Here is a 17,157-nt window from a genome sequence, read left to right as displayed (position 1 = left end):
CAGCGGCAAGAGGCCATGTAGGGAGACCAGCTGGGAGCCCAAACCAGGGGAAAATTCAATCTTAGTTTGGCTTCCACCAAAAACAGACCCTGAGAAAGGTCTTGGCTTCCAGGAATGTATCTGCAAGGTGATCTCAGGAAGCACATGTCAGAGAGTGGGAAAAGTGAGGCAGAGAAAAGAGAAAAGCCAATAGTGGGTATACTGATGAGTGAATTACTGCTATGGGCAACTGGGGCTCTGTCCTGTTGGGGACGCATTGAGGAAGTGAGGCAAACACACCTCAACATAGTCCCATGAAGGGATGTGGAAGCTGGGGTATTTCTCACCAACCCTTGCCCCTCACCTGTTGAATGCTGCCCCTGGGAGCATCAAATCCCTGACACTTTTGAGCTGGCTCGTTGGCTGCAAAGATCCCTCAGTACAGGGGAAAATCCTCAGACAGAGAGACACAGGTGCTTGAGGTGGGCAGAAGTCCGGGCACAGGGGGACAGGCCACTGCAGCTGCAGATGAATTCAGAAATGGGCCCAGGGTATATGGAGTGGGTATCAATTACCTTTGCTACAAGTAACTTTTCCATATCACCAGAGAGTAGATAAGTCAAGAAAAATACAAATGATTTTCAAATTCTGTCAACATTTCTTAAATAAATCTCTCCCTTTTTATCAAAGACTGAAGGATGTTAAACTGAAGTGTGTTTCATATGTATTTTACCAGACAAAATGAATGCCCTATCATCACAGGGGCCATGTTCAAAATAGTTAACGACTAAAGAGCAAAGGCAGAATGCACCTTGACCTTAGAAACTCTTGCAAGGCATGCAGGCGTGGGCCAGCTGAACACCAGCCCCGCCGCACTTTCTAAAGATGCTTCCAGGGACTTCCCTGGCGGTCCAGTGCTCAAGAATCCACGCTTCCACTGCAGGAGGCACGGGTTTGCTCCCTGGTCGGGGAACTAAGATCGCATATTCTGCACGGTGTGGCCAAAAATAAATAAATAAATAAAGATGCTTCTGTTGTATGGTAGGAACAGAATGGGCATCGCTCAAAGACAAGCACAGAATTTCCATGGAAGGGGGAAGTTTCTGGATCTCCAGCTAGATAAAGCATGAATAAGAAAGTACTGCCCAAAAGGGTGGCGTGAGAAAGCCGGAGGCGATCTCAAGCAAATTCGTTCAGGAAAAAGCGTATCTTATGGGCAAACTGAGCACTGACACTGCAAATGTGAACCCAAGACAGGTACGTGGGTTCTAACATCTGAACATGATCTACTGACTGCAAACATAGGTTTTCTAACCAATCTACCTCCCTGCTGTAAATGGGGAATAAAAGTACTGGTTATCCAAATTACAGTCCAAGGTCAACCTGAGATTAAGGTCTTGTATCTGAAGGTAAAATATTTCAGACCGTTTTCATGGCTTCCAACTTGGAGACACTGCTGGCGGGGTGTCATCCCAGCAAGGAACGGCCTCATACATTTTAACAGCTCACTGCTGGCTCCCTGGTCCTGGGGTGGAGTTACACGGGTATAGTAGAATTTAAACACTGTGATCACAGGTCACTGTTGTAGCAAAATTGCTGTGGCGGCAGTTTAGTTACTGGAAGAAGCCTAATCGATGAGGACAAAAATTGGTCTGGTACCACAGCTGCTGTCCCGACTACATGAGTCCAATTATTTCATGGACTATATATATCATCCCCTTCTCTACTTGAAAATGACTCATACACGGTTTGTTCTTTTTCACTAACCTAAATACAAGTTAAGGAAGGGCTCGATACTCTTACCTTCTTCCACATCATATTTTGCATCTCATCTCACACTACCTGAAGTTAGATCTAGGCTGGGTTTTCCGCGGTCCTGAGAACCAAGCTCAAACTGATTCAGACATTGCTAACGGAAGCAGCTTCCCATCAACCCCACCTTTTCTGAAGGAGAGTTCAAACATCTGGGTTTCACCAGGTATTTGCCTAGCAGACTTTTTCTTAATGTCTGGCCCTATTTTCCGTCTATTATATGTTTGACCAATGAGCTCAGCTTTCCTTTAAGGGTCTTCATCCATCTCTGATATGAATGTTTTGGGCCTTTTGGGAGAGGAGGTATATCTTCAAGGTTGGGTTAGCTTCTTTTTTATACATTCTTTTTTATAAAACATGCTATTTATACATATTAAACACCCTGCTTTAAAACTGGCCTTGTCCTAGGCTCACCATGTGCTTGGTCATCTGCTACCCTGCCCCAACTCCATCCTTCCACATCAGTGGATAATCAGAAGTTAACCAATTCAAGATTTAATGATATAACATGAGTAAGTACAACAATTTGACACAGGGCAGCTAAAAGCAGGAAAACAGCCTGATGCTCCAAGTAGGCAGTGCTTCAGAATTCTTGGATCTAGCATAGTCCTTCCTATCAACAGTTACCATGATGATGATGGTGCTGGAGATGGTGAAGGTGGTGGTGATGATGATGTTAACATTTGCTAGCACCTGACAGTCTGTAAAGCACCTTCACGTGTCATCTCATTTAAACTTTACTCAACCTCACAATACAGCTAGATAGAACAGATATCCTTAGTTTTGCCCATGAAGAAATGCATCTCAGAGAGGAAGGGACCTGCACATTGCTAAGTGACTCATACAATTATAAATCACAGGACCAAGATATAAGCACAGACCTTGACATTCTAGATTCTTCCCTCATATCCTGTGGCCTTTTACTTTCTCCTCCTCTGGTGACTTCTCATAGTGCATTTTTGAATTTCCTTGTGGATGAAATTAAACCTCCTTGTCTTTCAGATACATGAATTTTAGCCTTAGACATCTCTCCAAAGTTCCTGCACTCCATTAAACAGTAGAGTTAAAGAGGCCCTGAGAGAGGCCCATTAACTATATAAAGAAGGCAAAACTGGGTCCAAACTCAAGGCATCCATGGGTTTAGCAAGCCCCAGAGGACACTGGACTGCAAAGAGGAATTCATTTCAGGTGGATACCATGGAGGTTTAAAGAGGTTAAGAAGTGAATAGAGAGAGAGAGAGAGAGAGAGAGAGAGAGAGAGAGAGAGAGAGAAGGGAAAAAAGTGTCAGCTAAAACAAATTTGAAATCAAGGAAAAAGAACATTAGCTAAATATTCTCTAAGCATTTCACACTGTGCACACCAGGGCAGAAATCAATTTAATAAATTTAATATGAGAAATTTAATATACATTTAGAAGAAAAATACTAGATCTACTTAATTTATCAACAGCCCCTTGTTAAAACCCATGAACACACCACATATGTATTTTTAACGCTTTCCCATCTGTATGTACCAAAGATCTTATCAACAAAATCTACTAGGAAAAAGGATTTCTCTCCCTCTTCTCAGCTCACTGAACACCACAGGGTGGCATTTTTCATTACGCATTCCTCCACCTTTCTCCATCATCCATTAGACAGCAGCTTCACGAGGTTTTATAAAATATTTTAAATGAAGGTACTTCATTTAAAAGCCACTGATGAATTTCTCTCATAAGCCATGCATAGTATTCTCTCTCAATCCAGATCCACGGAAGTACAGTTTAAAAAAACACCTGCAAATGTGTTGGAGTAATAGTAATGCTAATAATAAAATGTCAGCACTTTATAATAACAAAGTCCTTTCACTTATATTAACATATACTATCTCATTTAAACCCTACTGACAATTGAGAGCTCCTTGTTAGAAAAGACGAAATTGAGTAGCTGATCCAGGACTTGAACAAAGGAGCACAGGTTGCTTCCTTCTGTTTGGAGGAAGTGCTAAAAGCTCTAGCCCAGTTCAAGGGCATTATGTTAAATTTCAGCTAAAACTGTAGAATAGAATATAGAATAAAATGCTTTCGTGGATGGTAAGGACTTCATCTGTCTTAAACCTACTGACTACTGATGCCAAATAGGAGATAACCAATATGGAAGTTGCAAACATCACTCAATTTAGTCATTAAAGAGCTCAAGAAGCCTCATCAAGTCACTCTTATTCACACACAATTGAAACATGCTTGGTTGTCTGATTCCCAAGAGCACACCATATTAGAAAAGAAAATGATAAAGGTGAGAAAAGGAACTAAAAGCAGGCCATTGAGAGTAGTAAGAACTGACAGCTGACCATTTAGGAAGGTCAGACAGCAGAACTCAAAAAAGCAGAGCAGCTGGGAGGCATGACAACCACGTACACCTCTACAAGCTCGGCCGGTACTTCTGTGTTATGCACAGGAGAATAATGCCTGCTGAGGATAATGTTCCCGAGTTAGACATCAAGGTGCTCATCACACTGTTTCAGGAAATAGGATCCATTATTAAAAGATATATTTCAAAATTAGTTAAATGAGAAACACTTGGGTGTTTAGAGGGGTATTCGGAAAACTGGACCAACCAGAATGACTCACGTCTTAAAGGTTCTGGACAATAACAATTGCTATGAATGAACAATGAATGCATTTGTCTGTGTGCCAGACCCTGCTGTTAAAGTTCTGCATTAATGATGTCACTGAATCCTAACAACCAGAGCACAAGGTAGATAATTTTGGTATCTGGATTTTACAGACGAGAAAACTGAGGCACGGGGAGGTTAAGGAAATTGCCCGAGTCACCAGCTAGTTAGCGGAGGTGCCAGCATTTGAACATAGGCTGTTCGCTCCAAAGCCAAAACATGGAGCCAATGGGCCATTTGGCTAAGATTCCACTGTACCAGTTTTTAACTGTTGTGCTTCTGGGCCTGGTATATCCAACCACAGGCAAACCTCAGTTTTCCAAAGTTCATTTATAAATCAGTCATTTGGAATTCAGACTTCCCATCATTCATTCCACAGTCATTTCTTGAGCACCAGCTGTGTGTGTCAGACACTGTACAGGGTGCTGGAGACACAGAGATGAACAAAATACAACTCCTGCACTGAAGAAGCTAACGGGGGAGGAGGGAGATAGACATATAAACAGTGAATTACCGCACAATGTGCACTTATGGAAGGAAACCCTGGTGCCAAGGAAGATGCAATGTTATGGCTGGTGGTTAGCAGCCTAGAGCAGCGCTTTTTATAGAGTGTGAGCTCTAAGGAAACTAATAATAGCCCTGACCCCTGAGCCTCCCTAAGCTTCCCTGAGCCCTAAGTCCACCAAAGCTCAGGGGGCAACAGGGAGGGAGGTGGACAGTACGACATGAGTAACCCTTATGTTACCCATCTTTAATGATGGAGCCTCTGGTTCCAGTCAGCAAGGGGGTATGAGATTCGTCCGCTCTCTTCAATCTGCCAGTAAGTAGCTACCTTGACCAGCTGTGTATAATGCCCGCCTCATCTGCAAGCTATGCAGGTATGTTTCCCAAAAAGTACATGGAAAAAACCTCTCTCCTGCTTCATTATATAAATAGACCAGCAACTACCAAAATAAAAAAGGAAAAACTTCCATTACACCCACCTTTGGTTTCCTGAACCGTCTCTTTGGGAAGCACTTCAGTGTGCTTTTCCCAGAAAACTTAGTTGCGACCTTCTTATTTTTATATTTGTTTGATAAATTATACAAATAATACATTCTCATTGTAAAAAAAGTCAAATGAACAGAAGTATGCAGAGTAAAAAGTAACACTCCCATTTTACCTCCTCACCCCAACCCCTCTGCCAGCTCCACTGTTGATAGCTTAGTATATGTTACTCCAGAACTCTGTGCATTTACTTACATATCTAAGTATCTAGACAGATCTATGGCTTTAGGTTCATTTTTAAAGTAAATGGAATCACATCAATATGTATTGTCCTGTAGCTCCCTGTTTTTGAATTAACAATATGGCCCGGAGATCCTTCCATATCATTACACACAGATCTCCTTTAGCTTCTGAAACAGCACCGCAGTATTTCAAGTTATGGATGAATTTTAATTGATTTAACCAGTCCTCTACTGATGGACATTTAGGGCTTTCCCAATGATGTGCTATGACAAACAATACTGAAAAGAAGACTCAGACAAATATCTTTGTGAACATGTGCAAGTATTTAAAGTTTTTTTTTAAGTTTTCTTTTTCTTCTTTTACTGAAGTATAGTTGACCTACAATATCAATTTAGTTTCACGTTTACAACATAGTGATTCAATACTTTTATAGATTATACTCTATATAAAGTTACTGTAAAATATTGGCTATGTTCCCTGTGCTGTACATTATATCCTTGTATCTTATGTTATACCTAGTAGCTTGTACCTCTTAATCCCCTACCCCATCTCACTCCTGCCCCCAACCCCTCGCCTCACTGGTAACCACTGGTTTGTTCTCTGTATCTGTGGGTCTGTTTCTGTTTTGTTATTTGTCTTTTATTTTTTAGATTCCACATATATGTGAAAACATACAATATGTCTTTCTCTGTCTGACTTATTTCACTAAGCATAATGCCCTCCAAGTCCATCCATGTTGCTGCAAATGGCAACACTTCATTCTTTTTCATGGCTGAGTATCCATCATGTCCAAGTAATTTTGGAGGGAAAATATCTACACCTGGAAACGATTGTCCCAAATGGTGTTACTTTAAATTTTTATAGATACTGCCAAGTTAGCTGCAAATTTTAATTCATATTTGCACTCCTGCCAACAGAGTAAGAGAATACCTGTTTCTCCACAACCTCTTTAACACTGGCTATTTATCACTTATTTCCATTTTTTGCCAATCTGATGGGTAAAGAAAGCATATCTAATTGTTGTTTTATGTTTTCCTTACTACTAGTGGCATTTACATATTTATTGTCCATTTATATTTCTTCTTTTGTGAATTACCTGTACATACTGTTTGCCCATTTTTCTAGCTAGTGGCCTTTCCTTGTTGATTGATAAGATACTTGATCTCTTTTTTTTTTTTTTTTTTTTTAAGAGGGTAATGTAAGGTGTAAGCCTTCTCATCTAGGTGATGCAAACTTGAATGTCAACCACAGAAATAGTCACACTGCAATCTGGAAAGTCACCATGGGCCCCAGCTGTAATTTTAGTCCTTCCTAGAAATGAACAGACTAGAAATAGGTTTCCCACAAGTCAGCACACACATAATCCTTCTGGATACAACCTCACGTGCACATTAGAATGCAGTGAGGTCAGGGAACACGTGAGGATGTGAATGGGTCTGTCAGCAACAAGTTTATCATCACTTTGTGAGTGAGTGGGACCAGGGAAAAGAAAATGATTGGGGGAGGAAACCTTGTCGATAAACAAAGAGGTTGGGCAGAAAGGACCCAGACAAAAATGATGGAGGTAAAACCACCGCACTGTCACTTCCCTGTCTCTAGCTGTGTCCCACCTCTCTAACCTTACGCTTTGTTTTTCACATGAGGTGGGTGCATAATTAATTCACTGGAAGTGCAGATTTTAATGCAAAGAGCACCAACTTCAGTAATTTGTTCTAACAGATTCAAAGCCTAACTCCCACAGCAAATTAGTAATGCTGGCTGAGTCACGGAGGGGTCACAGACAGTTTCTTCAAGACTATTTGCCTCTACTCTTAGGAATCATCTCAGAGCGAGAGAACAATACATAACAAGGATCTATTCATATCGCAGACTTTTAGTATGTCTTTTGGAATCACACAGTACCATCTCTGCAACGGTTTGAAGCTTCACTGCTCTCCCAAGGCGGAAGGTCCCTCGTAGCTAATGCTCTCCAGGGCTGAAAAGCAGTAATGAAGACAAGGCTTCAGATCAGCCCTTGGCTGGGTGTTTCCCAGGGTGCAGGCAGCAAGGGCAGAGGGGAGGTCTTTTATCTGAGAGTCACTCCCAGGTGGGTGAGGGGGTTGTGTCTGGTTGGTGCCATAGCCCAGCAAGGTGAACAAAGAAGCCTGGAAGAGGGAGGCTTGGCTGGAGCCGGGAGCCATTCATAGTCCGGATCTTGGGCTGAACTTTCAACTCTTTTCTTTAAACTCAATGGTAATAATAAGGGCATCGTTATCTAAACCACTGCATCTGTACATATGTTGAGTCTGTGCTAAATGATTACATGTTATTGTTGGATTAGGAAAGAGAGGGTAGCAGCTGAAGGGCCAAGGAGGAAAGACTTGCAGCTGCTCTGATAGTTGCTACAAAGTACAGTCTAATGACTATGCCAAGGTTGTAACAAATGGATGACAGCTGAGATGTCTTGGCTTCCAAAGTATTCTCTAATAAATTCTCTTATATTTTACTTGTAATCTTAAATGTACTTGTATGCACATACATAGCAACATCCCTCTGAATCGAGGTTTTAGTAAGAAAACATGAGACTATTTCAAGACAAGATGAAAAATAGGATGACTCTTAGAAAGGGTTCTTAGGAATCTCCGGATGCCTACTCGTGAATATCAGCCATCTCTCTCTTTGTCTGGCTGTACTAAGGATGCAATCATAGACACATTGTATTCACTGTGAAAAAATTATTGGACTTGGTATTCAATGGTTTACACTCTGTCCTCTAAAGTAGCATCTTCAATTAAAGAGCCTGATTACCTCGCCTGAGCTGGTGGTGTATTAGAACAATCAGCTACATTTGACTAATGTACCCAAGTAATGGGCATTGAATAAATGTGCTCCTGTCAGTCTGAACTGTTGATAGACAAAGAGAGCCTGGGTGAGATGAGTTTGCAACACCACTGCTGCTTGTGAAGGTGGAAGGAAAAGCAAGAATATGCTCAGCTTTTCATGCTCTCAGACAAGATTTCAAAAACATGACATCTAACTCACGGCAAAGGGAGGGCATGTTTGGTGAAACAATAACTTCTACATGCTTCTGTAGGACAGCATGATGGCAAGAGAACCCCTTTTAAGTATTAAATAATATATCATAAGTATATACAATCAGGGCTTGGCAACTAGAAGGCTATCCATTTGGCTTGAAAAATTCCTTAAAAGTTGTAAATAATTAAGATCGGCATAACGAAGCTGCTAAGATTACTCACAAGAAGTCAGGCAGTCATACATTTTTAAAAAAGAATAATAGTATTGTACATTTAAGCCCCTGAAGAGTTTTGTTAATAGATGCTAAAAGTACCAGTAAAAACCGTTGACAATTAACAAATGCATCTGATAGAAACAAAAAGGTTGAAACAATATGGTAATCTATACTTTAAAGAATAGTTGACTTCAGTAGAGAATGAAGCAAATTTGGAAACATATAATTTAGAAACTAAATACAGGTACTTCAATTATTTAGTTTTCTCAGAAATGGGATTTATTTTAGATAGAGAAGTTCTATTATCTTTTAATACCACATCAAAGACAGGGGGTGTACATGAGAAGAATGCGGGACCCAACATCAGAAGACTTGAACCTGGGCTCTGCTACTTTCCTGCTGTGTGACTCAGAACAAGTTGATTAACGTCTCTAAGCCTCAGTTTCTTTATTCATAAAAATCTCAAACAGAACAGTAACCAACTGTCACCCAGCCCTATTGGGAGGATTAAATAACCATGTAAGAGTACATTAGAAAGCGTCTGGAATATAGAAGCATCTCAATGAATGTTTTTTGGATCCGAAGGACTTATCTTAGTTTTAATACATATTTGCCTTGGATGGCCATTTTCTTATTTCAATAATACGGTCATTTCAAAATTTTGTTGCAACTCCCCTTTTCAGAATTGCCTTCAGTGCCAAAAGCAATTAGTCTCCTTCTTTTGTCAAAATGTATAATATCCACTTTTGTGAGGCCTTTGAAATGGGGACCTTATTGCCATTTTACAATTGAAACTGGAAGCACAGAGGGATTCAATGACTGGCTGAAGGGTATAAAACAGGGCAGAATCTGAGATAAATAACCTAGATTTTTTTTGCCCTGCCCTTCACTACACTCCACCTAACCCTGGACTCTGTGAGGCATTTCTCCAAGTTCTTGAAAAGAAATTTCCTATGACTGCCACATTTCACTTGAGTCAGCTCTCTCACTGGCAGACGGTATGCCAATACCCATCAAAACACTCTGCTGACAGCCCTGACACCTCAAAAATCAGGGGAAATGGAAGGCAAGCGAATTCACAAGTTTCTCTCCTAAGCAACATTCTGAATCCATTCTGAAGTCACCCAAGTAAGAAAGTCTTGTTCATGCCTCTCGTTCCTGCCTGATTAGCAGGGTTTCAGATCTGATACAGCCTAGTCTGATCATGATGGAGCCCTACAGAGAGAAGTAACTGTCTCTTTCTTCCCCTAGCAAATATATGATTCTCTGTGAATTAAAAGCAGTGAGCCACTAGCAGAGTCACATCTAAGTAGGTTATCTGAATCTGAAGGCAGCAAGTGATGTCTATTTTTCTTAATTCTAATAGAATTTTTCTTAATTCGAATAATATACAAGTTTTATACCACATGTTAAAATTGAGTTAAAGGTGCTATAGCTCTTTTCAAAACAGTTCAGCAGTTTTGATCAAAACCTAAATATTCCCAAGCTGCGGATTCCACTAGCACAATGCCTAGGCTACACTCAGTTAGATGGCTTTCCATAGGATTTTTAATAAACTTAAATCTCAACTTATAGATAGGATAAAACCATAAAGTCATTTTAGGAATAAGAAACAGGCATAAAGACAAATAACCCCACACGGTTATATCCATGCGTATGGCAGCAGATTGCTGGTGATATTCGTGGTTATTCTAAAACATTCCACAGCAACTGAAATGAGGCATTAACACCTAGAATTAAATATATGGATTTCAGAGCGTCGTTACTGTAGCCGTAGCCCCATCTTGGGCCTCATATGCAAGGCTGTGGCCTCTTCAAAACAGGAAAAAGAAAACAAATCCTGACATAAACCGATACAGACCACACGGCTGTGTAAGAGGGATAAAAAGCTTAAAGACTGAGCTGGCATTTTTTTCCCCCTCTCCCATGAGGCATAAAAGTCTCCACAAGTTTAACTAGACCCTCATTTCCAAAAAGACAAGATTGACAGCTTCTCAAAACTGGGAATTGGCCTGGCAATATATGTATATGATATAGATATATCTATATGGATAGATACGTAATATGTAATAGAGTATAGTGTACAGGGTCATAATATGAAATGTATTCCTACGATGGGTTACCATATTACGGGATATGATTTAAAAAGGCTTGAAAAGCAGTGCAGTAGGGTACCCTAAATCCCTCTGTTTGGGTAAGCTGCAGGCAAAAGCATCAGTAATTGCACAGTGGTGCCAACAGCAGAGGGAAGTGAGGCCATAGGGAAGGAAATGGGACTGAGGAATGAGGTGACCTGAGGGTGATGCAGCACACTCAGGGTACCAGAGTTGCCAGGACTGCCCCTAGTTTGAGCTGAACACTCCCATGTAGCGAAGAGTTCACCCTTAGGGGACCCCCCAGCTATTAAGCACCTATGATTTCCTCTGCACTGTCTCCATGAAAGGTGTCAGTGATAGCATCTGCAGCTCACATGGAAAGACGTTTTCCTTGTACATTTCATACTTCACGCTGCCTGAGTTCAGACTTCCAGACTTCGATTTAGGTATCAGATACAATCCCTGCCCTCCAGATGTCTACGTCAGACTGAGCGGATAAACAAGTGAACGCCCATTCAGTAGCAGAAATAAAACTATATTAGGCTGAACATATGAAATTACCATGTTTGGAGGTCAGAAGTGGTTGAACATCAGCCATTTTGCATGGTTTAACTTAATAAAAATCACCAAAACGCAGTAAGGGGCCAAATAGCTTAGGGATTAGAGCTTAGCTTAGAGATTGGGCTGACAACCTGAAGACTAAGGCAAATTGTCTTGAATACACTCCCTAGCCCCACATTCCACCCACAGCAACGTGGGCGAAGATATCCAAATATCAGAAACCAACTTTCCGTGATTTTCAACACAAAATCTAACATTAAGTCTCTTCAAGATTTTGGACTTCCTTTGCTTTCTACTGTTTTTCTCAAAATATACAAGTATATTTCCTCAAACATACAAGTATAAAAATTACCCACAGGTAAGGAACTTTTAACGAAAAGATTTCCAATATTTTCATTTTGAGGGGTTCAAAATAGTACCTGTTAGTGTTTGTTTATTTATTTATTTTTAAACTCATTACTTTTCAACAAGAACACAATACAGAAGAACTTATCAAGGCCTCCAGCTTGTTTTCTTTTCCATCATTAACTTTCTATGTGAATAGAACTTGACTGTTGATGAAGAACTTTCCCTCGTTATCTTATTTAGGCCTCTAAAAACATCACGAGGTAAGGATCAGCATTCATACTTTACCGAAAAGGAAATGAATCGTTCCAGAGGCTTGCTGAGAGGGGAGGAAAGTCAGTTTTGTTTTTTAACTTAACCTTTGGCTTTCTGATTAAGATTCTGGTTGGCTTCAGATTCTGAACCACAAACACTTAATCAAGCACCTACAAGATGCCAGGCCCTTGATTATGGGTTTTTCTTGTGTTACTGTTCATCTTTTGGCAAACACTTTAGCAGGAAGTCAAGCCTTTCTAAAGTGTGCAAAAACTTAGGAGTCACAATTCAAGTTGGGTCAAAAGTAGATAGCTTGGCTTTTTAGAAAACACTGCCTGGAGAGAAGTTCTTCTCCATGTAGGCTGTTCTACGCTCTTTCAATTGTTGTTCATATTAACTACTAGAGCTAATCAATGAACTTGGTAAAGTAGCAGGATACAAAATTAATGCACAGAAATCTCTTGCATTCCTATACACTAATGATGAAAAATCTGAAAGAGAAATTAAGGAAACACTCCCATGTACCACTGCAACAAAAAGAATAAAATACCTAGGAATAAACCTACTTAAGGAGACAAAAGACCTGTATGCAGAAAGCTATAAGACACTGATGAAAGAAATTAAAGATGATACAGATGGAGAGATACACCATGTTCCTGGATTAGAAGAATCAACACTGTGAAAATGACTATACTACCCAAAGCAATCTACAGATTCAATGCAGTCCCTATCAAACTACCACTGGCATTTTTCACAGAACTAGAACAAAAAATTGCACAATTTGTATGGAAACACAAAAGACCCCGAATAGCCAAAGCAATCTTGAGAAAGGAAAACAGAGCTGGAGGAATCAAGCTCCCTGACTTAAGACTATACTACAAAGCTACAGTAATCAAGACAGTATGGTACTGGCACAAAACCAGAAATACAGATCAATGGAACAGGATAGAAAGCCCAGAGATAAACCCATGCACATATGGTCACCTTATTTTTGATAAAGGAGGCAAGAATATACAATGGAGAAAAGACAGCCTCTTCAATAAGTGGTGTGGGAAAACTGGACAGCTACATGTAAAAGAATGAAATTAGAACACTCCCTAACACCATATACAAAAATAAACTCAAAATGGATTAAAGACCTAAATGTAAGGCCAGACACTATAAAATTCTTAGAGGATAACATAGGCAGAACACTGTATGACATAAATCACAGCAAGATCCTTTTTGACCCAGCTCCTAGAGAAATGGAAATAAAAACAAAAATAAACAAATGGGACCTAATGAAACTTAAAAGGTTTTGGACAGCAAAGGAAACCATAAACAAGACCAAAAGACAACCCTCAGAATGGGAGAAAATATTTGCAAATGAATCAACTGACAAAGGATTAATCTCCAAAATTTACAAGCAGCTCATGCAGCTCAATATCAAAAAAACAAACAACCCAATCCAAAAATGGGCAAGAGACCTAAACAGACATTTCTCCAAAGAAGATAGACAGATTGCCAACAAACACATGAGAGGATGCTCAGCATCACTAGTCATTGGAGAAATGCAAATCAGAACTACAATGAGGTATCACCTCACACCACTCAGAATGGCCATCATCAAAAAATCTACAAGCAATAAATGCTGGAGAGGGTGTGGAGAAAAGGGAACCCTCTTGCACTGTTGGTGGCAATGTAAATTGATACAGCCACTATGGAGAACAGTGTGGAGGTTCCTTAAAAAACTAAAAATAGAACTACCATATGACCCAGCAATCCCACTACTGGGCATATACCCTGAGAAAACCATAATTCAAAAAGAGTCATGTACCACAATATTCATTGCAGCTCTATTTACAGTAGCCAGGACATGGAACCAACCTAAGCGTCCATCGACAGATGAATGGATAAAGAAGATGTGGCACATATATACAATGGGATATTACTCAGCCATAAAAAGAAACGAAATTGAGTTATTTGTAGTGAGGTGGATGGACCTAGAGTCTGTCATACAGAGTGAAGTCAGAAAGAGAAAAACAAATATGGTATGCTAACACATATATATGGAATCTAAAAAAAAAAAAATATATATATATATATATATATATATATATGGTTCTGAAGAACCTAGGGGCAGGACAGGAATAAAGACGCAGACATAGAGAATGGACTTGAGGACACAGGGAGGGGGAAGGGTAAGCTGGGACAAAGTGAGAGAGTGGCATGGACATATATACACTACCAAACGTAAAATAGATAGCTAGTGGGAAGCAGCCGCATAGCACAGGGAGATCAGCTCGGTGCTGTGTGTCCACCTAGAGGGGTGGGATAGGGAGGGTGAGAGGGAGACGCACGAGGGAGGAGATATGGGGAGGAGATATATATGTATACGTATAGCCGATTCACTGTTATAAAGCAGAAACTGACACACCACTGTAACGCAATTATACTCCAATAAAGATGTTTAAAAAAATTGTTTTTCATATTAAAGATGGAGAAACAAGAATGAGACCTAGGTTGTGTCATGTAAATGTCCTTGTATAGTCTCAAGTTGAAGAAGCATTTCTGCAATTTTATAAACAAAGGATCCCAAGCCTCCTGTTCCCTCTACGGTACATGACTCGGATGAAGAAAAATTTCCTTGTCCACAAAAGCTATGGACAATATAAAGTGATGATATTGAGCTCCTGTGTTAATAAAAGTGCCTTCTGAAGAGGCTTTTTTGGGTCAACACTTTACCATCATCATAAATCTGTCTTACTCACTGCTCTAAAGATGTGTCTGGACTAATGCCTGGCAAACAGTAGGAGTTAATGAATGGAAAAAAGCAAATGAATAACTTACAGGAACGCTGGGTAACTGAGGCCAGTTCCTCCAAGACTGAGGACCATCTCAAAGAACAAAGGTTTTATAACCTCTCCTCACACCTGAAAGAAGTTAGTTGGCTAATACTAGTTAGCTGGGGAATGCTGTGCTTGCTATGCTCAAAAATGACCAAATTAATTAAAGATCTTAGTTTAATGCTATGACCTGTGGTTGACCAGGGGCAGGAAAATGTGGCCTTTCTCTTATTGGAACTTAGGACCAGCTCTCAACTGTAGCATGGATTTGGAAAAATGCTTCTCCAGCCAGCTACCCTCCAATTTCTGAACAAATATCAGAAACTGCTGTGGAGGATCTCAGTTAGGTGTAAAGGCAAAATGACACACATGAATGCTTATAGCATTGCTCGAGTCTCTGGAAGAACTGCCATCCACAGGATGGTCTGAAGACCACAGGACTCACTTCACAACCTCGCTAAATTTTGCTGGAAACAGTAAGTCGTGGAGATGAGTTGCCTGTCTTTGTAGCTCAACACAGCGCTCGGCCGCAGAGAGGGCTGAGGCTGCTGATGTATTTGCTCTGACGCTGATATTTGGGGAAAACCTTTCCTTCTGCAGGGCTCCAAATGTGGCTCAATAGACCCTCATATTTTTACCACCACCGATTTTTAGAGTTTTTTTGTTTTTAAGAGTCCAAAACACTTCCTATGGTCCCCTTTTAGAACAGGAAAACTACAGAACCCCTACTTAGTCAAGATGATACTGGAATTATCAACTTTGTCCTCTGAAGTAACAGGGAGGGTCAAAGTCTAACTAACAGCTGCCACCATGGTTTGGATCTCTGTGCAAGAGGTACACCTTTAAAGAAAGCAGGAGCACAATTAACAGGAGAGAATTATGCACATGACTCCTCCCCTCCCCCCAGCCCGAAGGTTCCTTCCCCTCTGCCTGCACCCCCTAGGTTTTCTCTTATTAAAATTTAGAATGAAAAAGCAGAGACGGTCTGTGCTATGTAAGAGCAGGTTATTATGCAGTCTGCTCTAATTTCGCAAAATGAAATACAGGACTCGTATTTTCCAGAAGCACTGGGATGTTAAAAGAAATTTAGAGTTTTCTGTGGATTGCAAATGAACCTTGAAGTAGAGGTCTTTCTTTCAGTTAAGGATTATCATTAAGGACATGAGTTGTGTGAATAATATTGACCAAAAAACATTTAATTCATGCGTTTATTATTTCAGAGATTGATTACTGGGATGCTTGTTTTGTTAGGTGGTCCAGTAATCTGTTCTTTTGATTCCAATCTGTTCACAGTGCAGTTGCAAGCCTGGACGATAAGAGCCCAACAACTGAAGCATGTCACACCCACTCCAGTTTCTCTGTCACTGATTAACAGTTAAAATTTGGATTAACTTAGGTATGACATATGAATTTACGAAACATATTCCACTTTCTTTTTCTCATGAAGTTCAAATATATTCTAGATTCTTCAACCAAAATGGCTTTAAAGATGTTTAGTAAAAATGTAAAAAATTTTCTGACCCAGACTACCAGACTTCTTCCATGTCACATGAAACCTTTCCAAAATGTAGTTAGAGCTAAAAGGTTCAATACAATTTCTTAAATGTTACCCCCTTTACCTTTATAGATTGGCTGGGATGGACAATAGTCTGTGCCTATTTAATCGAGATGAAGCTGGACAAGGCCAATAGATTTAGTTCTCTCACCACAATTTATTATAAGATCCAACACATAGCCATATCCTCAGCCATAAATCCATTTTACTCACAAAGTGCTGAAAAATTAGAATCTTCCAATCATCTCTGGTTTTAAAGTGATATATACGTACACGTGGATAATGAGGAATCTGCTTAGATAAAGCAAAGCGGTATGTTCTTGGACCTTTGTGTTTAGGTTCAAGAGTCTTTTCTCTTGGATGATTCCTCGGACCACAAGTAAAACTAACTCATTCCTCTTTTACTTTCCAGTGTAGGTTAAAACACTAAAGAGTTTGTATCTCATTGACCCTGTGACATTCTGCCCCCTTCCCTCCCTGCATTGCCTCAGAATCACTCAATGTTCCCCCAAGGACACAAGAAGTCCTGAGGGAAACAGAAAACCAACTGAGTGTCTAAATAAATTTTTTAAAAATCCAAAGCACAGAAAGTCAAAGCATCTTTTGTTTTACTAACC

At 40.1% G+C, this 17,157-nt stretch overlaps 1 protein-coding gene across 8 annotated transcripts in view; it reads right to left on the bottom strand.

Annotated features, from left to right (window-relative positions):
* Positions 1-17,157, bottom strand: part of RAPGEF4 (Rap guanine nucleotide exchange factor 4) — a 317,996-nt gene that overhangs the window by 167,468 nt on the left and 133,371 nt on the right. Inside the window, exon 1 of one of the 8 annotated variants that reach the window (XM_059928106.1) lies at positions 7,577-7,607. The exons of the other annotated variants lie outside the window; for them this stretch is intronic. Coding sequence (XP_059784089.1) covers positions 7,577-7,579 — 3 coding nt within the window. The 5' untranslated portion in view covers positions 7,580-7,607. Of the gene's footprint in view, positions 1-7,576; positions 7,608-17,157 lie in introns of those variants that run through there. 8 annotated transcript variants of the gene reach the window in all.

The sequence above is a fragment of the Balaenoptera ricei genome, chromosome 7, assembly GCF_028023285.1.
Source record: "Balaenoptera ricei isolate mBalRic1 chromosome 7, mBalRic1.hap2, whole genome shotgun sequence".
In the NCBI taxonomy this organism is placed as follows: Eukaryota; Metazoa; Chordata; class Mammalia; order Artiodactyla; family Balaenopteridae; genus Balaenoptera; species Balaenoptera ricei.
This window is presented reverse-complemented; position numbering and strand designations above follow the sequence as displayed.